Below are 26,934 nucleotides of genomic sequence, written 5' to 3' on the forward strand. Positions count from 1 at the left end.
TTCCAAAGGACCTGAAATGAGGAATGAAAAGATCTACATTCACACTAAGACCTACTTATTGGAATATGCCATTATATGTATAAAATGCTTTTTAGTAATAAAAATCACTATTTCTTTCAAAATGTCTTTCTCATAGACTCATCAAAACATAACACAGCATCACATACAAAGTCCCCACAGCTTTCTAATTTCAATGATCCATTTTGGGCTTATGAAGAAATTTGTGACACAACTTTTAACATTCCCCAACAATGTTGACTGCCCCAGTGTCACACCTGCTCTCAGAAGGTGGGAATTCCAATGCTCATTTACTACACAGTATCTTAATGTTCCAGAGGGTAAGGTGAGACTTACCAGTAGAACCGATTTGGTACCACCCCTTCTTGGATAAGCTGCCATCTTCTCCCAAACTCGGCAGAGCTATATAACTGTAAAAAAAAAAAAAAAAAAAAAAGAGAGAGAGAGAGAGAGAGAGAGAGAGAGAGAGAGAGAGATCATGAGCCCTAGGGTACACCAAATGGAAATGCACAAGCATCAGTTTTCACTTTTAAATCACTAATAATAATACCTGCCATTCATTGAGCACCTGCTACATGCCAACCAAGTGTTCCAATAACTCATCTCTATTCTTCACATAAATTCTACAAGATAGATATTAACAAATACCTTTTAGAGTTGAGAAAACCGGGGCTCAGAAGGGTTAGTTGACTTGTTAGAAATCACATGCCAGAAAGGATTGGAATCCATACCATGTTCTGCCTGGAGATAAAGTCTGGGGTCCCACTTGACTTGGCATCCACAACACTGTAGAGACTTGAGGGTGGAATATGTATACTTAGCTCAGTGTAAACTGTACCTGACTAAAATGATAGAAAGGCAAGGCCCGTCCCCCAGGATAAAGGAAGGGCCAAGAGTCGGCAAGGGATGCTTCACGGACTTAGTGGAGAACTAGTTGGGACATGAGTGAATGGCAGGATTCAAACTAACAAAAACAGCATTACTCACAGGGGAGCAGCATGGGTCAAAGTGGTGAGGTGGGCAGGGACCCTGGATGAACCAGCCTGGTTTATGTAAATGAGTGCAGATGAGCATGTTGAGGGCAACGTGGAAGAAGCTCTGAACGTCACATTAGGGAGACCAGACTTGATCCTGCAGGAAGGAGGAGCCAATGCTGGTCTTTATGAGTCACCAAAGGAACCTCAGGTTATAAAACAGCACTCCACATTGACTAAGCTCTTACCAGAACCAAGTGCTTAGCATGCATTTTGTGTTAATGCACTGCTCTGATAAATGAATTTATTTTGACTGTTTTACAGATGGCTCCACAGCTGGTGAGATTTAAAATCCACTTGCAACACTGCTTTAGTACTCACCCAGGGCAACTGCACAGAGTCCCTGCTCACGGGATGGGGATTGGCCCTCATATAGTTCATCTCTCAGAATGTCTTTTTCCTTTTTTTATGGCTTATTCCTCATTGCTCCTTGACATTCCTGCTCTGGTAGTCTTTATGTCATACTGTGATTTTTTTCTGCCCTGAAAAGCATCCTCTGATGGCATCCCGTTGCTCTTTGTACCCCAGTTCCCATGGGCACTTTGTTACTGATTTGGAAAAGGTCATTCTGAGCATCTCTTTTCTGCTGTGTTCCTGGTCTGTAATGCACCTGCCCCTCAGTATTCCACCACGGTATCTGCCGGCTCCCACAGAGTGACTGGTGAGTCACACTGCACTGAGCACCGTGACCGCCCAGCTTGCTCATCTCTGCCCAGCCTCGACACTCAGGGGAGGGTCAAATGACTCACCAAGTGACTCACCACGGCTGTAGATGCACCAGGCGTGACCGAGGAACGATGCATCTCAAGAGAATATTTACTGACCCTTTAAGGAACCTGCTATGACATTGTGTCCATTTGATCAGAACACAGCCTGACTCCACAGAGGATGCTACTAAGATGAGCAGCTCCATCAGATACAGCTGGAGAGTGTTTGAGCATCCGGGCAAGGAGAATCTGTGGCTTTTTATTTTAATGTACATTGTATTATTTTTTCTTTGCTCATCATTAGATTTCGGATCTTGAATGTTTCCCCAAATCCCATGTGTCAAAGGATTGATCCCAGAGGGACCCCACTGAGAAGCATTGGAACCTATGAGCCGTGAGGCCTCCTGGAAGTTGCTTAGGTCATTGGAAGCATCCCCTTGTTTTAGTCAGCATTTTCGCTGCTGTGACCAAAAGACCTCACAAGAAACATTTTAGAGGAGGAAAAGTTTATTTGGGGGCTCATGGTTTCAGAGGTCTCAGTTCACAGATGGCCGGCTACATTGCTCTGGGCGGGAGGCAAGGCAGAACATCATGGCGGAAGCATATGGCTGAGGAAAGCAGATCAGGACATGGAACCAGCGAGACCAACAAGACAGCTTCACACTCCAGCTCCAAATTTCCCTTTTACCTGTTCTCTTTTTTTTTTTTAAACCTAGACCTACCCTTCTTCATATGAGCTTAGGGTGAAGAGAGTTCACACCACTGTAGTATGCCTATGTCTATATGCAAAACCATGTAAATATCTATGTTTACATGCAATACAAACGTAACAGAGTCAAGAGGGTTCAAAATAATAATTCCGTGTATGAAGCCTAGACTCACGTAGATCCTGTAAAATCATATATAAACTCTAAGGGCTCATACGGTTACTCCCAGGAATTGCCATCCCTGTTCCCACAGATAATTCATCTCTGTGAAGGATCGTTGGGTGCCAGCATCTGTGTTTTTTATTTTTTCCCTATCTTTGTAAATTTACTACCTAGGCTTGGATTCAGAGCCTGTGGACCAGTCAGGTAGGTCCCATGATATTTGTTCCTGTCTTCAAAAGGCTGCTTTGTTATTTGTGAGCATCTAGAGGTCCCTGGAGCAGTGGGTATACAAAACAATTCAATAAACCAAGCCTCTCTCATTCAGCTTAGTGACATCCATTCCAATTCAACCTCTAGAAAGGTACCCTTTGGTCTTAGTGGGTGGGCTTTCTCATCCTCCCACTCCCACCTAGGCACATTCCCCTCCTCTGCCTTTACCCAGGCCGACCACCCTGCCACAGGTTCCTTCAAGCCTTGTCTGCCTTGATGCCAGGTTTTCTTTCAGGCCACATCAAAGGCTGCCTTCTTTATAAACCTTCACCTACCCATGAAGATTCCCACTGGCCTCATCTCCAAAGACCTGTGATTCAACAACAGATACTAGTGAACTACAGATCCCATATTTATATTTAGTTTTTAGTCATCCTTAAAGAGAGCCTTCTAATAATGTAAGGTAGGAACTTCTTCCTATATAAAATCATGCTAAAGTATCTGAGAATACTCCTGCTTTTTTAATGATTGCAATGTTTTTAGATGTCATGAATCCCATTCTTCTGTATATATAGATGCCTAGAGCACAGTAGATAAGGGGGGGGGTTAGTTCTGCACCAAGTTAAGCCCCCTGTCATAAATCTACATAGTAAGGAACTCAGGTTTTTAAGCAGATGGATAATGGAATTAGAGGAATACGCTTTGCTTCCAAGGATACATGGCTATAGTCTAATATCTTGAAATTAAGTCTATAAATATCAGTGCATTTGAAACTCCTAAAGATTTGTAAGTAGAGTCTTGCACATTCACCCTAAGACAACATGGCTCTGTGTACCCCACCTATGACTTCAAACATTTTCTCCCTAAGAAATTAATTGTCCAGCCTGATGTTATACTAAAACCAACTCTCAGCCATTCAAGTTAATGTGATAATTAAACCTACAGAGTCTGACAGCAAAGTTCTCCTCCGCAAAGAAGGGAAAGGTATGAAAGCACTTTCCCCACTGATTCCATCTCAGCTGCCAGTGGAAGGCTTTTCGTGTAGAACAAGTCAATGTCCTTTAATAAAATTCATAGTGTTGGCAGCACCTAAATAAGATTTATTTCCCTCCCTGTCTGTGTCTAGCTCCAAGGTTTCTTTTGACTGTCAGAAGACAGAATGGAGAACTATCATTACTATCTGTCACATCAGAGAAAGCAGCAGCAGCTTTCTCCAGCATTGCCAAGAGAAACAGAGAGAGAGATTAGGAAGAGAAAGAAAGAAAACTTGAGCAAGTTTTAAGAGGGTAATGTGCATCTACTAATGCTCTGTCATGCATCCCAAAATGCCATTCGCAGAAGGTATTTGTTCCAATTCTGCAAACGCTGGTACAAACTATGGGAAAAGAATAGAAGAAGCAGAAATTTTGAAAGGGGAATAGGAAAGGATTCTGGTTAACTAAGAATAAAAGGCAGAAAATCCTTCTTGTCTAAAATCATTCTATGATATCTGAGACCACTTCTCTGCCTTTGTAAATATAACTTAATGAACAAAAACCCAATATTCATCCAAGTTCAAGACCTATTAGCAGTCCCAGGGCCTAAACCTCCACACTGTCATTGTGCTGGTCTGGGGCTGTCAACACTTCTCCTTTCTGACACATTTCTCTCCTGAGGTTTAAAAAAAAAATCTCACGTTGACTTGTTTTCTCACCATCTGCCTTTGTGTGCTATAAGAAGAGTGCAGATAAAAATAGACTTAATTGTAAAGGATGCAACTTCAAGGGTTAGTTTTGATGTGAGTTTACAACCAACTCTCAGGCATCTGTGGCGCCCTCTTCAGGTGGCCTGTGAAGCTACAATTTGGATGCTAGGGACAGTCAAGAGATTAAATAGAGGAGTTTCAAAAGGGGACTAAAGAGCTTGAATGCGAGAATGAATGAGATGCAGTGTCTTTAGCTATAGCAGATTAATATGGGATGAGAGAAGGGGGTATATTAAAGCAGTTTCCTCTCAGTTCCCCCCAATCTTATTATTCACATATTGGTTAAAACCCTAGAAGAATGGCATCTTTTTCCTAGTAGAAAGGAAATTCAACATACTGTATCGATGCAAATGTTTGTAATTGTCACTGTCCCTGGAAGGTCTTTTCAACACTCCTAAATTGAATCAGGGTATCTTCTCTTTTCAGATTGTTAGATATACAATATAAATTTTCTTTTGCAGCTACAAAATTGTTGCAAAGACACCAATTCCATAGGAATTGGTCCAAGGCAAATTGCACTGAAGCTAAGAGACCTGATAATGTGTTTGAAGACTCTGGTTGACAGAACGGGATGCTGTTCACCACAAAGCTTCCTGGGGTAACTTCCCTAAGTCAGGGGCAGTTTCCTGGGAATCTGCCACACAACTCATGGAGAGACTTCCTTTGGTGGAACCCTTTCTGCTGTTGGCTCTTTTTGAGGTTGCCTGCTCACTCCTCTTTCCTTCTCTGCCCTTAACATTTGGTAGGCAGTGGGGGGCTGCGAATTGCATTTCTCAAAAAGGCTGACAGAAAACCCTGCCAGTTCTATTTATTTGCCTCATCTTAATTCTGCCCCAGAGATGGCCTCAGAACAAAGCACTCAGGTCTACCTCATGGCTCTCCTGTCTCTCCAGTCCTCTCTGCTGTTCCTGCATTCTTTTTAGCAAGAAAGAGATAGTACCTTAAGGACTTCAAAAATATCGCTTCTCGGCCTTTTGGCTAAGATCAAGTGTAGGACTTCAAATAAATTCCTAATGCCAGGCCTGAGGCATTGAAAATACCCAGTTTTTTTTCCTTCTGACTCAATAGACAGAAAGAGAATCAGTCCAGAGAAACACAAAGTCTTCCAAAGTATGTTCTGATATTCTAGTTCCACAACACAACTGAGAACCAGAACTCTCGGTAAGGGAGAACCAAAATCGACAGCTCCTTTAAAATGGTTCCACAAACTTTCGCTATGAGCTGAGGAGTATTTATCATGGTTAGTTGGTATGGGCCATGTACAGTGAGACAAACATGATGGCAATCCCAGATGCCACCTGCCCCTCCAACCCAATAGATGCTTCTCTAAGAAAAAGCTAGCTTATCAAGGATATCATAGACAATGTGTAGTAATGTATGTACTTGTTCAGAGTGCTTAAGGGGGAACTTGCAAAATCTTTCAAGGCAAGCATTGAAGGACGATGAGAAGTTCTAAGACAAGAGATGTAGAGAAAAGTGTTCCAGGGGAATGGATCAATGGAAGCAACTGGAGCAGCAAAACTCAGAATGGTGTTTTTTTTTTTTGTTGTTGTTTGTTTTTCTTTGACCAAGAGAAGAGAACCAGTGTGGCTGTAATGCAAAATGAAAAGTGACATGGGAACTGAAGCTATAAATGGATCCTGGGACCAGGTTGGGTAGGTACAAGCTTGCCAAAATTTGTAGGGAGCTACTGTAGACTGGATACAAATATCCAGTCAGCAAGGTCAAAAGGTGAGAGCACTGTGGCTGAGCATTCAGGCTCTGCTGATGCAGGGTGAGCAGGAATGGAGACAGGCTGCTGGCTCCATCAACCCCTCCTGAGGCTGGATTTGTCAAATCTGACAGAGGCCATTCCTCAGCTGTCACTGAAGGCTGTCACATCCCCCACAGTTGGGTTTGGCACTCTGAGGATTGGGGGAATAGATATATGAGACTGGAGCTGACTGAGAAGGAAAAGTCAATATATGATGTTGGGCCACTTTGATTTGGGGACATTTCCTGTGCACCCAAATCCAGGGGTATATAGAAAAATAAGAAGATGGAATCTTGCTTGAAACTTTCAAGAATTGACTAAAAAGTGGCACATGCAAACATATACCTCTATTTCAAAGCCTATGTTGGCCTCAGATAGCATAATTTTGTCTGTTCTAAACTTTTTTTCAAATCATGTGTTTTAACACATCCATTGCTCCTTGTTCTTGTATCCCATTTCTTTCAAATCATTAGGAACAGGTAGATTAAACTGTTCCAAACAGTAACTGAAAAAACAAATAATGATATAACCTGTTTAAACATGGCATCTAAGTTGAATGTAGGCCTTCCCTGTTTGCATATGATGGCATTTCAGCTTAAGAATTTGTTTTATAAACAATGTTTGGGGTTGACATTCAGCAAGCTCCCTGGTTTCCACTCTAATTGCCAGTTTTGTACTTGGATACTTAAATTATTTACATATTCATGAGATTAGAAATCAGCCTGGACACTGGGAAATTTCAAGCACATGGAAATCTTGCCAGACCAGCATGGTATATAATGCTCAACATATTTTGTCTGAATAACTGAGTGCCTTTTTACTTAATGCAGTGCTTTGGGGAGACGTGATAGTATAAGATAGATATCAGTTTCCTAAGTGTTTATGCTTGTGCAGAAGCCATTTGAATATCCCCACGGGTCGAAATTCAAGGATCCATTCGTCTTTTATCTCCATCTTACCCTTTTGACATTAAAGGGTTGCTAGGTCTATTCAAAAACAAATAGAATTACTGTGAAGATAAATTCTTGGGTATTTAATGGTTTGATGTTATTATAATCATCAATAATATTATCCATGCACTGTCTACCAGTTCTTCTTTGTTCCATTGATCTGGTTCCATGGTAGCTTTTAGTGATTAACTAAAAGGTGTTCAGCACTGAATCAAAGTGCTATATCTCCCATTCTGCAAAGACACTGAACAAAAGCAGTGTCTGGCTAAGGCAGGCTTGTGGCTAATTGTAGTGCAAGCTTCCCAGGTCTGCCTCATCTCGAGTGTTGAAATAGTACATTGGTTAGTATGTATGTGATGTTTGCTCTGTGCCAAACTCAGGGTTAGTGTTTTACATTCATACTCTCAGGGTCTTCTAACAGTCCCATGGAGCAGGTACTGTTACTATTCTTCCCACATTACAGGGGGAGAAACTACAAAGTTACATGACCTACTGACCATCATACAATCAGGGCAGAGTAGAGAGGTGACAGCCTTATCACTTTGCGTCTATTGCGTCTCAGAGCTGACATCTCATCTGCTTCCATATTAAGTAGGCAGCATTTCTCAGGGAATGTCCATGTCCATCATTCAAAACTACCATGACAAGTGTTCCCCCTGCACTAGGACCCAGGAAGGATCAATTAAAAAGAGAAAGGAACATTTTATTTTTAAAAAGTAGATAAGAAATTGCTTAAATAAAATCTGAGGAACTGTACAATGAGAGAGAGAGAAAGAGAGAGAGAGAGAGAGAGAGAGAGAGAGAGAGAGAGAGAGAGAGAGATGAGAAGCTAAAAGTAGTTCTTTTAAATTTACTTCTATGCAAGTAGCTGAAATTCTATCATTGGCTACCAAACACATTGGCAGTACATTTTTCCTTTTCTACCAATATATAATTTTAATTCAAAGTCAGCTTCCATCTATAGAGAGAATGCCAACTGTTCATATTTAAGGGTTTCATTATTTGTGAACAGAACCTCCTTTATCGAAACCTGTTTCCTCCCTTCAAAATCCCAGTTTCATTTTGTATGTTTTAAAACATATTTATCAAAACCTTAAAAGTTGAGGCCCACATGAAGACGGATGATTTCTGTATTTTTTTTAATAAAATGTGATTCTTTGAAATTTATGGGAGATCAGGGGAAAAGTAGGTTTCCTACATAGAATTACTTGGAATTCTGCCTGGTTGAACTTCAAAATAAATGGCACAATATAAATTTGTGAATATTCTAGAACTGTCACCAAAAAGGCTGGCCCAAAAGGTTGTCCTAATAGGCTTTGTCCTCCCTCCACAGAATTGGTCTCTCAATTTGAATAAAAAAAATAAGTAAAGCACCCACACACAAAAAAGAAAACAAGAACAAAACAAAAACAAAAAGCAGGAAGAAAAACAACAATAATGAGAAAGATGGACAGAAAAAGTAAACTGGGGACCAATATGAGGTAGTCAAGGAGGTTTATTTGACTTCCACACTGTTCAAGTTTTTGAGTTAGTTGTAAATGCTTAAAAACCAAGAAAACACCATATTATGAACAAAGCAGGATTGCTTCTAATAAATGGGAAGGTCTGGACATTGGCCCTGCCATCCTCCATCCTCCACGGAGAGGAGCAGGCAGGAGCCCCGCACTGCCCTTCCCCTTCTATACGAACTCTGTACACATTCCATTTGTCTCCATCCAGCCCCAGAGTTCTGGCCTGTCTGTAAAAATTGATTTCATGGCTGAAAGGGTCTTGGGCATCCATGAGGGTAGGGAGAAGTAGGGTGCTGCTCTGGGCTGAAGAGCAGGCCCTTAGCTGGTGGTTAGGTCAGCAGAGCAGCTGGGAAGGAGGAGGCCTGGCCAGCCTAGATGAGGAGACCAGTGGCCTCTCCTCCAGAGCTTGACGCAGCCTGAGTCCTGACAGTCCTCAAATTGGCTTCACAGCTTTACACTTCTCTCTTTACAAACTGCTCCTCCAGTGTAAACCCTCACAGAGATGCCAAGAGCCCAGTACCCACATGCTCCACAAAGCCGAGGTATATGCATATTCTTCTACTTTTCCCTGTTTTTCCCCCCCTTTACAGTCACATCTGCTCTTTGTTTTCTCTCATTTCAAATGTTTCCCAACACATCATGTTTAGTGAGGTGTTTAAGACAGACTGAGAGATGCCGTTGGAGGCAATGTTTTATAGCACAGTTTGTACACTAGTTTATTGCCAAATTAAAATAAAGATGTAATCTGGCAGACTCAGCCTGCTGCTAAGCCTTCCTTGGGTGGTTTCCTGTATTGAGGCAAGAAAGTCGGGAAAACGAGCAATGAAGTAAAGGCCTGTGTCTCCTTTTTCCTGTCTGCTTCGTTTCCAAAGACAGAAACAAAACAACAACAAGAGCAGAATGTTCTGTTTGCCTACTGTTTAAATTACATAAATAAACAATAAATAAAAGAGCAAGATTCTCGTGCTTCTGTCATAAATGCCGTGGATTTCTTCCTGTGGTTCACAGTGGTTCATCGTGAATGTGAGGGGCATGGTTTCCAAAAGCACACTCTCATATAGATCCTCAAAAGGTCAGAGTATTGCTCCTATTTCTGAACAGGTAAGTCTGAGGGCAGGGCTTTGTAGCAGTCAGGCTATTTCTTTAACACCTTTAATAGGAAAAGGAATTCACACTTTTCCCTTCAGTCATTCTTGGGGAACCCACCCATTTAAGAGAGCATTTACCTCCATGCAACAGCACCAGTGGTTGATTTCATATGTCAGCCTAATGGGGCTGAGAAATTCCAGATAGCTGGTAAACCTTATAGTTGGGTGTGTCTTTGAGGGTGTTTCCGGATTACAGTAGTATATGAATCAGTAGGTTAAGAAATTCCACCTTCCAATGTGGGTGGACATCATCCAGTCATTTGAGTTCCAAAGGGGTGTTTTCTCTCTTTTTTTTTTTTTTTTTTTTTTTTGAGCTGAGGCATTCGTTTCCTCTGCCCTCAGAAACCCACATTCCTAATTTTTAGGTCTCTGAACTTGGATTTGAACTTACATGATTGGCACTCCTCCCACCCACCCCCACATCCCACCACTACCCAATTCCCAAGCCTTTGGACTTGGGCTGAATCACACCACTGGTTTTCTTCATTTTCTCAGCTAGCATAAAGCAGATCTTGGGCCCTCTCAGCCTTCATAATTTCATAAGCCAATTTTCACAATCTCTCTTTTACTAGTTCTATTTCTTTGAAGAACCCTGGCTAATGCAACCACTTAGATATTGAATATCACCAATAGATTTTTCCCTCCAAGAAAAACAACTAAAACATTAAAATTTCCCAATTTTGAGAAGTCTGAGAACATTAAACCACACAAATTTATCCTTAATTAAAAACCACTTAAAAAAAAATCTGGCCTCCCATTGAAGTGATGGCCAGCAAAACTCTTAACTTAGGCCAGTAAAGACAAACTGCTCAAGAAAACTCTTTGAGTCCCTTATAATGCTCACATCAAAAAGCCTCCACTGGGTGTTCAAAGCATCCAAGACGAAACAGCAGGAGCAGAGCCTGCAGTCCATATGGGCTCTCTTCAGGCCTGAGATCCAAATTCTGTCCTCAGGACCTAAAAGATTCTCATTCACTGAAGTACAGAAAAAACAATGTCAGAAAATACAGGAGAAATAAATGTGGTGAGGTGTTTAAAGGGGGAGAAAGAAAGAAAAGTAAAAGAAAACAGCAAATAAGAAAAGCCAGGAGAGAAGACTTTGTTCTCTGGTAAGTTCTGGAGGAGCCGCTATCCAACGAGGCATTTCTAAGAGATGGCAACTCAGCCGAGAGTTCTGTTCACTAGTTTGATGTAAAACAGCATCCAGCCCATTGATACTAGCACTGAGGATGGGAGTTATGAAGGAGCCATCACTGAAACCCTGATGAGGCATATGAAAGAAGAAATATTCTCCTTTGCTAGGCACGTACAGCCACTGACCAGCCAACATCAGCACCGACCCTACTTGATGCCCACAGCTACAGCTCATCAGTCCTAACAGCCCCATGGTCCACAAGTGATTGCCTGTTCTGATTTCCATACCAATGACCCACCTGAGTAACCACAGTCCCTCTCCACTTGACTCCAGACAACACCACCATTAGCCGGTGATGAAGCCTGCAGCCTGCTCCCCTCTAGCTGATGCTTCCAGCTTCATTCTGTGGCTCAAGCCTCGAAAGACTGAGTCTTGGGCTCCTTCCATATATATTATCAGATGACTTATCCTTCATTCTTTCTTGCAGAAACAGAAAGGTTGCAGAAAAACGGGCTTCTACCCATCTGTACACCTCAAAATATCACCCTTGAAAATGAGAACCCTAACAAATTTTATGGAATCATTTTTCCATTCATCGGGCATCCACCGATGATACCAATTGATCATTTTCCCTTTGAAGAAATGTATTTACTCCTCAGATTTTTGAATCCTTAGCATCATTTAGAACTCAGATGAACAAGGCTTCTTTTCAGCTCTAAGATGACAGGATTCATTGGGTCTGTGGTGACAAAAGGTATCTTCTGTTCCAGACTTTCAATATGTGAAGCCAGCAGTATACCCATCATCCTGACCAGTCTTCTTGCTTTGGACCTCAGTTCATCCTTACATTAGCATTTTAGCCCTTGACATCCACAGGCTGAACACGTCATTATCCTGACCAAAATTCCCAAAGGCTGCTAATTAGGAAAACAAAAATTATTTATGCCTGCACAATCAGTTAAAAAATGAAAACTAATCAAAATTAGGTTCTAAAAGTGTGTGTGGGGGTGTGTGTGTGTGTGTGTATGTGTGCGCACGCACATTATAATTAGCTTTACCAAATTTTGGTTTTAGCCAAATACACAATCCTGTAAACATGGTTTTCCAAACTTTATATGATTATTTCTGATCTGTACACGGGGTAAAAATGGGAGTTCATAACCCACTTGAATCAATCTGTGAAATATGGTATGTTAAGAACTATGTAATGTTATGAACAACCAACAATAAAATAATTAAAAAAAAATAAAATAAAAATAAATTAAAAAAAAAATGTGCTCCTCTCAAACAGAAATCTGATGTATTCATGAAGGTCCAGGTGAAGTCATTTCACAGGACTTCAAAGTTACACATATCACCAAATCTCCACCTCCTCAACTATGGGCTACCAATTGCATGAAATCATTCAGCTACTCTGATTGTGCAGCCATTATGCCTAAATGAGGGCACTGACTTTCTAGCCTCTCTCAGGCATCGTGAAATCATATGTATTAATTAAGCTCCTTGATATGGTTATTATATACTGACATTACAACCACGCAGAGTGTCTAAGACAGATGTGGAGTCTAGTATTTGTGGTTTGTTTCAAACTTGTTGGAGGAGCATCTGCTATTATAATTATCCATACAAACATATTGGAAGGTAAAGGAAGTCAGCACTAAAACTATTCACCACAAAAGGCTGACTTGGGATCACAGTCTACGTGCCCTACCTCCTACGGGTCATCCACTCTGCCACAGAGAGCTCTTGAGGCAGTATTTGAAGTGATGGGACACGAAGGGTTACATTTATAGGCATCATTTCCAGCATAACTGCAAAGATGCAGAGTTTTCACTTAGCCAGGTAAATCTGGCCTTCACTGTGCCTCTGGCATCAAGGGAAAAAATTAACCAACTGTCGAATAAAATTCAATAACCCAGTGGATTAAATGACAAATACTCTGTGTCCTGAGCTGCTCAGCCCTCATCTCTGTTAACTGAGCCTTCCTGGACCAGATGCACTGTGGCTTGACTCCAGGAACAGAATTGTGCATTCTTCTCAAAGGCTAGCCAGGCTGCTCAAGAGGAAAAAAAGGACTAATTGTAAATCTTTTCTATTTTTAGGCATAATGTGCATTTTATTTGGCAGTAAGGACACTATGAATAAAACTCCAATCCTAAGATGTTCATTTGCTTCCTCCAAAATGCTCACGTCAGTAGAGACCTTGGGAAATTGCTTATACCATTCTTCTGCCTTCAGAGAAAACCCCAAACTTTGATGCATGCTCAGACAGATTAAACTCTGGAATATCCTCCCAACTCATGCAGCCAGTTCTTCTTTCAATATAGATAATTTCTAAGACGTGACTCCTCTAAGGGGAATCCTCAGTATGACTTCACTGAATAATACCATATATCCTGTTTTCCCTTTAAGTTTCATGGCTATAGTCTCTCTCATATTTGCCTATGCATATATTGTTTCTTTTAGTTTTAATTTAATTATATCTGCCATTGCTAACCTTATATTATAGCTGAGAATGCAAGCTCCCTAAAAGCAGGTGTTATCTGCTTTTTTGTGGTGCATATGTAGTACAGAGTACCTTGAATACAGTATGACATTTATGGGGCACATGCATGTGCACGCAAATGTAATAAATAGCATAAACACATCTTGTGCTATCTTAAGAAGTGGACTTCTTCCCACTAAGTGAAGAAAATTCCTGAGGTCACTGGGTTCTGAGTAACACTACCTGTGCACATTATTGTTGTTCTCTGGTCATTTCTCTCACTTGTTTTAGCAAACCCTCAGCGCCCTTCTTTGCATTTGTGCTTCCCTGTAAGATTCTGAGCAAAGCTATGAATTCTTTACCATGAAAATTGATCACCTACCCATATATATAAAATAGTCTCCAATTCCAGGGAGGAGGGCAGTGGCTCCTGACAACCTTAGAGATCTGCTATAGTTTAGATGAACAAAATGTTGCCCAAAGGTCCATGTGTTAAAGGGTGTATCCCCAAGGCAGGACTACCAGGCGGTGCTGGGGATATATAGGAGGTGGAGCCTAATAGGAGATCCTTAGGTCATCATGAGGATGCTCATGAAGGGGACTGTGGAACCTTGGCCACAACTCACGCTTTTTTCTCTTTACCTCCCAGCAGATGAGATAAGAGATTTTGTTCTGTCACACCCCCTGCAGTAAGGTGCTACCTTGCTGGAAGCCCAAAGCATGGGGACACCCAACTAGAACCTCCAAACTAGAACCTCCAATACTGTGGGTCAAAATAAACTTTTTTTTTTAAAGTTGATTATCTCAGTAATCTGTTACTGTGACAGAAAGCTGACTAACACAGCATCCAAGTGAAGAACTGCTTCTCCAGTGTTTTGTCTAGAATCTAACCTGTATTCTTCATGCTGTTTGAGATGTTCACCTGAGTTAAGCAAGAAACCCAACATCCTCTTTGCTTCCCCCATATCTCACTGGCACAAAGTTCAGGCTATTGCACAGAACAGAAGCAGTCATCCAGATGAAATACAGAGGTGATTATCTAGCTCTCTTTTCCCTGGAGATCTGGGCACCAGAGTCTCAAGAAAGTCACGGTGCTCACCTTTTGGTCTTGACTGTATGCCAGAATCCAGTCTTCTTGCTTCGGGTGGAAAAGCAAGCTCTGGATGTAAAAGTTCAGCCGGTACTTTTGATACGTTGCCCCTTCATCTGAGCTGATCAATAAACTGCTCTCAATCTCCGGGTCTGTGAGTAACATAATCTGCAGGAAGAATGGTGGGGAAAAGAGAAAAACAGAGAGGTTATAAACTTATACAACTCAAAAATGAGCTAAAATTTTAACAAGGGAAAGATAAGGGGCAGGTAGAGAATTCTTGGCCAAAGACCTTCACTCTGCCACGTTTATGCTGCTATTGTGGATCGATGCCATCGAACCATGAGAAATGAAAGGGGCAGTGGAATTGGTAAGGAAGGGAAAGAAAGGGAGGACTGCATTTTCTTCCATAGGATTCCTTATTTTTTTCTTTTCCTCTAGTTACTCTTTCCCCTGCAATATTTCCTATGACTTCCTTAATGCCAGTGCTTCTTCATCTGGCCCCTTAATTGCTCCATTTGGCACAGTAAATGAGCGAATGGTTATTGTCTGTTGTGGGAACTGAGAACACAGAAACCCTATTGTTGTCTTCTTTTTTCTTTCCTATCCCATATGCCTTCATTCCACTTCCACAGTGTTCTTGTCATCCAACCCTCAACCTGATTTTCTGAGCCTCGAGTCAAAGTCTGGCCTCGTGAAACCTTTCTCTTGGAATAATACCTAGGTTATATTTATTACATTCTAACCTCCTATATAAGTTATTTGTTATTTTCTTTTTCATCTCTATACCTTCTGCTAGAACACAAGATCCATGAGAATAGAGATATTGGTCATTTTTTTTTTTTGTCTGTGGGCAAAAATGTGAATGAAATTTCCGTGAAAGCAAATTTGCACTTGGTTGCCCTTCACAATTTTTTAGCCCAGGGGCTATAAATATGCACAATTCACAGCTTCAGATATTTTGCACTCACTGGGATCCCCAATCTGGGCTGGAGCATTGCGAATAGTCCACAGTAGAGCAAGATGAACGAGGTGCCCTGAAAACTGCTTTCTATCGTCTCCTTTTATGCCTCTAGGGATATATGATAAAGTACCTCACTCACCACCCTCTGTGGGTCTCCTTTCACTGAGTCGAAGGGCATACCTAATATCTCCAGACACAGGCCCTTAATGCTACACATTGACTTCTTCCCCATCAGCTTATTAATTGACACTGAGTTTGGTTGAGAGAAGCAAGAAAGATGTGCTTAATGTGTGGCTCTATGAAGAGAAATCACTGCAGCCCAGGGTTTAAAGATTACCAGCCAAGGATGCGGCAGTTTCAGGAAGAGGGAGAGAGGAGACAGAGTGAGAACAGAGCCATGACATAAAGAAGCAGGCTGCCCGGCAGACACATACAGGTTTCTCAAGGATTCAGAGGCAATCATCTTAAAACCTAAGAAGAGTTTGTATGATCTTTGAAAATGGTGTGCTTCTTACTACAAATGGCATGAAGTTTGTATTCCAGGCACATTGTGCCTAAACTCTAGGTTATTCAGGATAAGCTTAAAGTTTCTTGCTATTCTTCCAACTTCTTCTTGAAGAAGACAAAAGGGATGTACTGATGTAAGGAGAAGGTGGTAACTGTCAGCCATACTCCAGACAAAACAGGAAGCATGCAAAACCGGAGTCTAATCCCCTCTCATATTCAGTGAAGCCACTGCCTGTCAACCATAAATTCTCACAGTTACAGGTTTATGTGTCTCACACTCACCAAGTAGACTGCTTCCCTCACTGGATGGTTGACAAGAGCCATCAGGTAATCTTCTAAGTACAAACTCACATCACTTCATTAAACACCAGTGCATGCATTAAACAAGACTGTTTAGATGGCTCCTAAATTTACAGAGACATTTCCAGGTGATTTCATATTTATTGGCACATAAAAGCTGTCATTCTTCAAAAAACAAATAAGTCATCAAATGATCATATTGCCTTGTATGACTAACCACAATTAACACTAATTTATAATAGCCTTTTGCACTACTGCCAAAAAGTAATTTTCATGATAATATGAAGCGGCTCAATTTAACAGAGTATCTATTGTCTCAGGCAAAGTAATGATTTTCCCCTTGATTTCCTAGTTATCTGTTAACCAGAAATGTGTTTTCCTCTCTTCTTCATCACCTGCTTCACTTGACAACTTCATAAAAATAAAATAATTAAAGCTAGACCTATAGCATACACCCAATCAAGCTGATTATTATTTATCCTCTATTTTAAATATTTTATATTCATCTATACTCTAAGGTCCACAGACTGTGTAAGATACTTTGTATCTAGATAATTGTAAGTGATAGTGGTGAAATAATGCAAATATTTTCCAATATATGGATAAATCCCACCCTCTCTATATAGCACTCACATAAAACCCTCCATTTGTGAATCTGACATTCTGGAAATGATGAAAGAGGGCAGGAAATTTCTTCAAACCATATATATATATATATATATATATGTATATATATATATATATGTATGTCAGTACAACGCAAACTTTCCAGTGGTCCTTCTTTCAAGTTTCTGCTCAAATCTACTCAAAACAAACAGGTAAATATGGATCCACTTTTGTGTTATCATTTCTTACTACACAAACAACTTGGTTGAGATTTCCAGTAGAATCCAAAACAAAAGAAAAATAAATGGTGCATGAGCCTATCCAGTTAAACTACAAGTATTTTTCCTTCTTCTTCTTTAATCACATCTTTATGTCATATCACAGATAAGAGATCTTTATTCTGACTTTTTTCATTGACCAAAATGATGTATATTCTTTTTCAACTGAATCATAAGTGCACAAACAAGTGCACACACATTGGCATGCCTACTGAGTATAAGGTATTCCAATTTCTTCATCTCAACCTTTAACCTAACTAGGCTATTATTGGTACAGGGGTTGGAATGTACTTAAATTCCCAATGATTCCTGGTTTTGCTAGCTCAGGATGGCTCTCATCATGGTTTGGATACAGAGAATCCCCCCCACCCCCAAAGCTCCTGTTAATGCAGGAATATTCAGAGGTGAGATGATCAGATTGTGAGAGCCATAACCTAATCAGTCCATCCTAGTTTGAATGGACTGACTGGGTGGTGACTGTAGACAGGTGGGGCATGACTGGAGAAGGTGGGTCACTGGGGGCATGCCTGGAAGGTTTCCCCTGGGGTCCTTCCCTTTCTCTTCGCTGTCTCTGCTTCCTGGTCTCCCATGCTAAGGAGCTTTTCTCTGGGCCCTTCCCTGCTGATGCGCTACTTCATCTTGGGCCCAGATCAATGTAGTCAGTCATCTATGGACTAAGACCTCTGAAATCATGAGTCCCAAATAACTTTCCCTTTTCTACGTTTTTCTTGTTGTATATTTTAGAGCAATGAAAAACTAATTATTACAGCTCTCTACTCTCTCTGGGCTCTTCATGTGACTTTGAATAAATGATGTTTTGTTGCATTTAATCTTCTGTATTCTGGAATATGATGTAAGTAACAGAATTTTAGTAGAACTCGGGAAAAGGCATAAACCCAAGCTCTGCACATTCCCAAAGGGAGCTCCCTAAAAGGAGAGGTCTCTGTTAGCCAGGAAAAAGCTTATTCCATAGTAGGTCCATATATCATTGTAAATGAATAAAAGGATGAACAAGTAAAGGAGTGAATCCTTTCATCCCTGGCTTCTGCTGAATACAGCCCAGGGACCCTGTAACACTGTGAGTCCAAGTTCTCTTGAACAAGTCTCCACTGTTTGACGTGGAAACGAGGTGGGTAAAGACAAGAGAAAGAGACTGCTTTTAACAGGAGTAATTATTCTCTGTCCAAATGAGCCCAGGAGTGGTAAGAAGCAGTTCACCTATGCCTTGCAGGGTGCGCAGATGCTGCACGGTCTGCATCTGCAGATGGATTGTTTTCCAAAGAAAGTCAATAAAGGCGACACAGCTCCTGCCACCCAACTCTAAGCGATCATTCATCATCCACTTCAGAAGGAGGAAGAAGCTTTATTTGCTTTTCCTCGAGGTGACAAATGAACACGAAATGCAATTTATAGATTTCCAAATACGTCACTCCTCTCTTTCTTGGTAGTATTCCTTCTGACAGCTCAGTGTCGTCAAAAATTAAATGTGTCCTCACTCTCCAATTTGCTCTAGATTCAACATATGGCTGCATGATGTAATTCTACAAAGTGTTGGCAAGCAACTTTCTGATCCTTCCAGGTGCCTACTGTGGAATTTCTTCCCAGAGGGAATCATTTAGCTTTCCAGAATGCCACCATTTACCTGTTTAGATAAGGTGGAGTTAATATGGATCACTTCATCACCTCTGTGCCTATAAGCTTTCCACCATTTGTTTGGTCCTAATACAAACAGTATTTATTTTTTGCATTGTTCTTTGTTTATTTGCTGATTTGTCTATTCCTTGTCATTTGTGGGCTGGAATAAAAGCAAAAGTAATGTCCTACTGCTGCAGATTTCTCTATGTGTCTATCTTTCTCCCCTTTGCTCAAGACTCAACTCAGCTCCATTTGCCCATATCACAGGTGCACAGTAAATGCTTTTCATGATGATAATGACAAGGACAAAGAGAAACTGCAACAGCAGCAGTTATCTGCCTGCTTTATTCAAAAAGTAATAGTTCTATCTACAAACAGAATAAGAGGCTATTTGCAAGCCTTTGGCCTCAAAATTAAAAACAAATTAGGCAAAATGTAATCAGAGCAAGGAAGTAATTTGCTGACCAATGTGGGCAGAAGAGTGGCTATTCCCAATGTGGGCTGAGCATTTATCCTTCCCAGACAAGCAGAGAGTGAGAGCAGTCAGAGCTTATCAATTGCCAATTGTTTGGAAGGAATTTACAAAGGATCCCAGAAGGAGCCATGGAAAGGAAAACACTGAAGTACAAAAAAATTAGTGAAAGCAGGAGAGACAGGTGATTCAAGGGAAAAAGTATCCATCAAGCACACATGGAGAGAAATGAGTCTGTGGGAAGATGGACACATTACAACCACTTATCCTAAATCCCTTCCTACCAAACTCAGCGAAGCTCACCTAATGTACCATCTTTGTTCATTAACACGAAATAGTGTCATTCAATACTGAGAGACAGAACATTTGGGCAACAGACCATCTACTTGTGACCTGACAAGTGATTCAGTGAAATTGCTGGAAAACTTTAGCATCGTAGTCTAAAAAGTTTGTTTGTTGAGTTTACTTTTAAACTGTTCTTTCCTTTTTAATGAGGTCCCAAAGAGTTGAGCATTTTAGGGGAAAAAGAAAAAATTTAAGGAGCATACAATACAATTTCAGTCCTTCACACGTACCTTAATTGCATTGTCAGGAGACTCTATTTATTCATTATTTGCAACAATAATGAGAGTTCACTTACTCAACACTCCTTTGTCCAGTACTATGGCATTCATGAGAGAAAAGTCAGTTAATCAGAAATGATAATATATGGAGTACACTCCTTGGAAGATAATCCAATAAAGAAAATATTCAGGGCATCTCTTATCTTTTGGGACTACTGAATGTAGTCCTTTCCTTTGAGACATCTTAAAAAATCAAACTTAAGAACAATATGTTACTATGAGAGTGCTTCTGTTGCTTTGGACAGCACTGAGCCTGCAGGAGGGAGAAGCATGTTCCTGCACGGGCAGCAGGTGGATGTGCAGACTGGGCGTGGGTGCACCAGAGACTGCTGTTTACCAAGAGGCCGTGGTTTTTTCCTAAACCTGACTGTGGTCAGTATCTTCATGGATGTATGTGCTTCATCACTAATGAGAAAGGAAGAGAATGTGTTTAGTGAAAGCCATTCATACCAGGGGAAGAAGGAAAAACAAAGTTTAAGCCTGTTCTACCATCACAGGAAACAGCATGGGGCTTGAGTTCGAAGACATGGACATGAACTGCTTCTCTGCCATGTCAGTTGTGTCCCTTTGAATACTTCACAGCTCACTTAATTTTCTTCTCAAACAGTTTCCTCCATGAAGGCAGTGATATAGTGATACCATGAACACATTGATATGTATTGAGCACCTACTTTTTCCCACACTCTACTAAATCTTGGAAACATAATCATCCCATTAAATTGTTTTACAAAACTACTTCAGTGGCTGTTAAGTCCATTTGATAGATAAGGAAATAAGGCTTAGAGAAATAAGGCAACTGGCTCAAGGGTGCACAGCTAGTCGGGGATAAACCTGTCTATGTCATACACTGCATAGGTCTGTGGGAAGGTCAAATGGAATTTTTTTCTATGAAAACAAAGTTAGATTTTTGCAAAAGTTACTATTATTACCTCACAAGGGATGGCACATTTGGTAGTATATGTCCTGCTAAAATATGACAGTCCAGTTCAGATAGAAACCTTGAATTGGAAATATCTCATAAAAATATTACCAAGCTAGAAAACACAGTGAGCAATAAAGAACTGGGTACACGATAATAGACTTTCAGTAACAAGATGCTACTAAGATATTCCTAAAGTTGTTTTTTTTTGTTTGTTTGTTTTGCATTATATATAAAGCTATAAAGTCAAAATACCCAGACAGGGTTCAGGCCAGATTTTTCCACACTGGACCTTGCCTCCTATTTCTTGACCTTCAAGCACTCTCTCCTGAAGACTGATTTTATGCTTTATCATAAAATAGATAAGAAAGTGATGATAGAAATAGGTGAAAGGCTCTGATCTAATGATACCAGAGGGTGTTAAATCAACATTTCCCCACATGCTAGTTCTCAAAGAAGTTTGTGCTAAAACCAAAAAGAATCATTAAAAGTAACTGCCTTCCTAATAAATGCAGCCTATGTCTAATTGGCATCCGATAATATAGACTAATTTTGCTGGAGAAATAGCTATCATTATACCAGAAAGATAGTAGGGAATATGGAATATTGATCAATTTTCAGCATTGAGCCACTGGTTTAAATCACAAACACAGTGTTTTAGAGGAAAAGAATGATGTACAAATTCAGGGGATATTTTCATTATTTTAGTCACTATGGAAACCAATTAAATACCTTGAGAATATTTGATAAGCCTTAAAAACTCCAGCATTACCCATAGCCTCTGCTCAAATGCAATCAGAACACACTTCCATGCTTATTACAAGTCCCACAGTTAACTTCTCTCCTAAATCCCCAAAGATCTATAAATGCCAAAAGGTTACATCATTTTAAAATGTTAGCTGCTATCAGGGGAAGCCATGATGCTGGCAGAAGTGGACATTCATCTTCTTTGCTCATGAGAAACTTACAAGAAATGATGTTCATTTAATGATAAGAAATCTCTTTATTCCACCAGAAAAGATAAAGGAAAGCAGGTGGGGAGGAAGAGAAGGCAAGAAAGAGAAGCTATTGGTGCCTTTCAAACCTGTTTTAGGGGAGGGCAATCCCACGTTGGGTAAACTCTCTTAAGTTATGCACTTGATTTTAGAGTTTGAATAAATATAGAATTGAAAGTCAGACAAATGCACAGGAATAATTCCCCCAGGAATAAATGTTTTCTAAAAATTAGAGAAGAGAATGTACCCACATTCTTCATCCCATGCTCTATTTGTATCCTCTTCCTGACAAGTATGTTTTAGTTTTACTTACTTATATTAATGCTTTGTGGTAAACTGGCAAACATACGAGGCTGTATTGGGGAAGATTAATGAAGCCTCAACTGCATGAGACCTTGCTAATGTACTTGGCTATTAAAGCTCTTCTAAAAGGACTGTAGGAGACCACCAGGGGTTTGTTTCAGAGAGGATTTGCAGATCAGTGAAGTAAGAATCCTTCTGTGCTTCACTAAGGCACTCTCAGGAAGAGGGGGCTAGCGCAGGTCATAAAAGAAGCGCTTGTGTTAACAGACCTAGCTTATGTAAATTTTCCTTCTTTCTCCAATGATTTAATTGAAGTCATTGATCATCTTGAGTTGTTTTTGAGAGGCAAAAAAGGATGAATGTGCATGCAGACACACCCCTGAGTGTAATTATATTATCTGTCACTTTTCCTCTCTTCTTTCTTCTTTTCCTTCACTCAGAGAGGTCATATTGGAGCATAGTATTTTCTTTCTTTTTTTTAAAAATATTTTTTAGTTGTCTATCCACCTTCATTTTATTTATATGCAGTGCTGAGAAACCAACCCAGTGCCTCACTCATGCTGGGCAAATGTTCTTCCACAGCACTACAACCCCAGCCCCACAGTATTTTCTGATGATGATTTTGTTTCCATCATTCCATTTTTAGGCAGTTCTGTATTTTAAGGTAGAACTAGCCCAAAATACAGATCTCAGAAGCAGTAAAACCAGTGTTCTTTTCTTAAAGAGAAAAGAATCTCTGTTCCACTTATGTGATATGTAACAAAATCTACCTTAGAACAATGGCTCAAAACAAGCATTTTGTTTTGCTCACGATTTTGTGGCTCGGGTCTGGAAAGCACTCAACTGGGTAGCTGCTCCCAGATCTATATGTTAATTGTGGTGGCCCACTTCCAAATTGGCTTCCTCACCCATATCTGGCCTTATCCTCTCTCTTCATCCTATGTGCACCTCAGACACCAGGCCCTTCCCATGTGGCTTCAATGTCACATACTGTGACCATTTCATGGTGGTTACACTTCTTAAATGGTGCCTGGCTTCCTTCAACATGATTGTCCCAAGATGAAACAATTCAGAGGATCAAGTGCAGGGTGCAAGGCTTCTTATGGCCAATTTTCAAAAGTCTCAGGTGATGAGTGTTGTCACATTCTTTTAGTCAAATAAGTCACTAGTTCTAAGTCAGTTTTAACATGAAGGAACAATGTAGATTCCCTTAAAGAGAAAGCATGTACACTCAAACTCACACATTCACACATGTGCACAGAGAGAGGGCACATTGGAAGTATGTGCCTACAACTATTTCTTGTACAACTTGTCACTTAATTTTTTTTTTAAAGGCATTTGACAAAAATGTTGTCATCATACTCAGTATGAATAACAAGAATGACCAGAATCATAGCACACCTTGGACACATATCATGAGGCTGTCAGATTTTCCCGGGGGTTCCTGTATGAAAAAGCATGGTCACCTTAAATTTCTGAAGGCTGTACATTTCTAAACTGGTATCAATTCAAGGTGAGTATATTTATTGAAGACAAAGTGAATGTTTAGTCTCAGCGACATCTAAAGACCCAAAATTAAGAAATTCCTGTCTCTGGGACTTTCCAGGTACATAAATTACCAAGATTTACAGGGCTAGATCTGTTACATGTTCATTAAAGTATGCCTAAGTAATTCCAACAAAAGGGCCTTATGAAGGCATTATAATTTCATCTTTTAACTAAAGTTCCAATACCATAAAATGATTTTCTTAATAGCAAATTATTCTTGTCTCTCTGTGTTCACACCAAAAGTACCAATATCACAGACAACATATCTTAGCATCTGGAAACAGAATCCTTAGTGCTTTCTTCAGTGGCTCATAAGAGAAAGTTACTGACTTTTAAGTAGTGTTTCACCAAAAATAATGAGAAAAAAAGCTATTTGGGTTTGAAGGTGAATGGTAAATATACATAAACAGAAATATATAACTGAATTCAAATTCTATCAGGCGCAAGCCCACGTAAAGGTAACCCAAATTTGGTTTTATGTTATTTTATTGTGTTTGCATCTTACCTTGTAGCTCAATCCTAGTGGTACTATGCCAACTCCATAAAAGTTATTACCAATCAGGAATCCACACTTTAAGATGATAACCACAAAATCAGTTCCCTTGACTTTTGTGGTATTTCTCAGCACCCTGATGAAAGTATTGTGTTCAAAAGTAACAAAAAACCGGATGGGTATACAGCGGAGTTTTCAAAAGTAACAAAAATGTTGCCTTCATCAAACCATTGCAAAGAACATGATCTTTCATGTACCTGGGCTAAGAATGTCTTCCAAAATGTATATAGATAAATCACTCAATGTCACTATGCCAAGACAATTTTCACTAACATTTTAATGTTTATTTCTCCAACATTCTTTCCTATGCATACATATACACAAGACATTAACATTTGCATGTGAGGTTGAAAAGGAAGGAACACCAAGGAAGAGAGGTGCACACTGAGAGAGTATCACAGGGCACTGTCTGCTTTTTTCTCTGCTTTCCCTACTTTACAATAACACTGAGAACATTTTCCAGGTCATTAAATATTCTTCTATGTTATCATTTTTTTATCGACTACATAGAATTTGATTACATGGATACACCACTATGTAATTAACTTTGTATTAGAAGTTTCCGATTTTCAGTAATATAATCTTACAAGCTAACATAGATTAGTATTTCTCTACATCAATTACTATTTCTTCAGGTACTTTCCTACAAGTGAGATTTATGTATCAAATAATAGGAATTCCGTAACTGCTTTTTACATAGGCTACTGAATGTCTTTCTGAATAAGAATGTACTAATTTATAGTTCTATGAGTGGGACTTTAAAGTACCTATCCTAGGTTTTGTCCTTTAAAAAAAAAAAATAACGCTTTCCAAGATGACTGGGAAAAGTATGCATTTGTGCCGATATACATTGATTTCATTCCAAATATTAAGGTTTTTTTCCTTCCCTTTCATCCTTCAAAAAAAAGTGTGTATAGTGTATTCAATATCCTCATTTGATGGATTGCCAGATCATATTATTTCTCCATTTTAAAGTATAGTTATTTCTCCTTTTTCATTTGTGATATTGTTTAGGCACATTTTGTAGTTTCATCTACATTTCTGGAAGAAGGTGATAAAGTGGTGTTCTGCATGTATTTTACACACACACACACACACACACACATACACACACACACACGACCCCAGGTGAGTTTTTCAATCTTGAAGACATTTGAAGAAGTTAGGAATTCTCACCTCCACATTTCAGTAACTGTTCTGTGACTAAAGAAGCTGCACAAAAACATGATTTTGTCAGTTTGTACTATGTCATCAATTCATAGTCAAACCTTTCTTGTCACTCATTTATCATACATTGTAAAATGCTAAAAAGTAGCTCTTTGCTCGAGAAACTCAAATTTGTTGAACTGCTATTTAAGAAGATTTTCTACTCACATGACATTTTTCATTTAAGCATTACACAGCACTTTGTAAATGTTAATTAGGGTATTCCAACTGGAAATTGAAGCAAACCTCTAGAGAATAAAATTAGACATGGAAGGGAGCAATCATTTCTCCAAGATAATTCCAGAGCATCCTTGGCATTTCTGTGGCTCACACCCAAGAACCTCAGGCGTGCATCCCTGATACTAGATCACATAAGAAAAGGGATTTCCACCCAGTGAGCTTGGGTTTAGAGTGATTATCAATCAAGTTTTTAAATCTGTCTAAAACTCCAGGGAAAAATGCAAAAAAAAAAAAAAATTCTCTCACAGATGCATTTACATTCATTTCATAAATGAGGCAGTAATGAAACCTTATAATTTGCTTTATCTACAAGATATTTCAACAAAAATATATAAAGACCCTCAAAAAACAACAACAAAAATTATTTGAATTCTTTTTCAGGCATCTTAGGGGAGTGAGGGAGGGAGAGAGAGGGAGAGAGGGAGAGAGAGAGAGGGAGAAAGAGAGAGAGAGAGGGAGAGAGAGGGAGAGAGAGAGGGAGAGAGAAGACAGACAAGAAAAATATGAGCCTATGAGCTTTCAAACATAGAAGTTTGGTTTTTTTTTTGAGAGAGATTTTTCATTCCTTGTGGGATTGCCAGATGTTCATCATCCAACCACTCATTTCTTCTTTTTCCTTCTAATTAACTTCAGCAGTTTTTAGCATCAATTAACAGTCCCTGTGCTAAGGACTGGGGATTAAATTGTGAAGGGGAAACTGAATGGCTACAACAGGTACTGACAAGAAACAACATTCATTGTAAGAACTACAGTGTGGAGCTATGGGCATGTACAAAGCAACAGAGAAAAGTGCTTTCATTTCTTCCCTGTGGTTAGAATGAGGGATAGAATGACCGAGTGTTTGACATAAAATGGAATTTGAAGGATGTGTGTATGTTTTTGATAGGAGTTTTTCACTGTTGCGAAAAAAGTACCCGAGAAAAATGACTTACAGGAAGAAAGGTCTTACAGTGTCAGAGAATTCAGACCATAGTCAGCTGGCTCTTTTGCTTTCAGACTTTTGGTGAGGCAGAAACATGTGGTAGAGGAAAGCTGCTCACCTCATGGTGGCCAGGAAGCAGAAAGCAGGAGAGGAGGCTGGGGGTAAGATTTACCATTACAGGACATGTCCCCAGTGAACCACTTCCTCCA

The 26,934-nt window shown here is 39.9% G+C and overlaps 1 protein-coding gene across 5 annotated transcripts in view; it reads right to left on the minus strand.

Annotated features, from left to right (window-relative positions):
• SORCS1 (sortilin related VPS10 domain containing receptor 1) overlaps positions 1 to 26,934 on the minus strand; it is a gene marked incomplete at its 3' end in the record, with an annotated part of 491,305 nt that overhangs the window by 155,179 nt on the left and 309,192 nt on the right. For all 5 annotated transcript variants that reach the window (XM_081268499.1, XM_081268498.1, XM_081268500.1 and 2 more), the window contains exons 4-5: positions 14,664 to 14,822; positions 355 to 428 (exon numbers count right to left, since the gene is read on the minus strand). In XM_081268499.1, the coding sequence (XP_081124625.1) occupies positions 355 to 428; positions 14,664 to 14,822 (233 nt within the window). The remainder of the gene's footprint in view (positions 1 to 354; positions 429 to 14,663; positions 14,823 to 26,934) is intronic.

This window comes from Spermophilus citellus, assembly GCF_964194105.1.
Source record: "Spermophilus citellus genome assembly, chromosome: 15".
In the NCBI taxonomy this organism is placed as follows: Eukaryota; Metazoa; Chordata; class Mammalia; order Rodentia; family Sciuridae; genus Spermophilus; species Spermophilus citellus.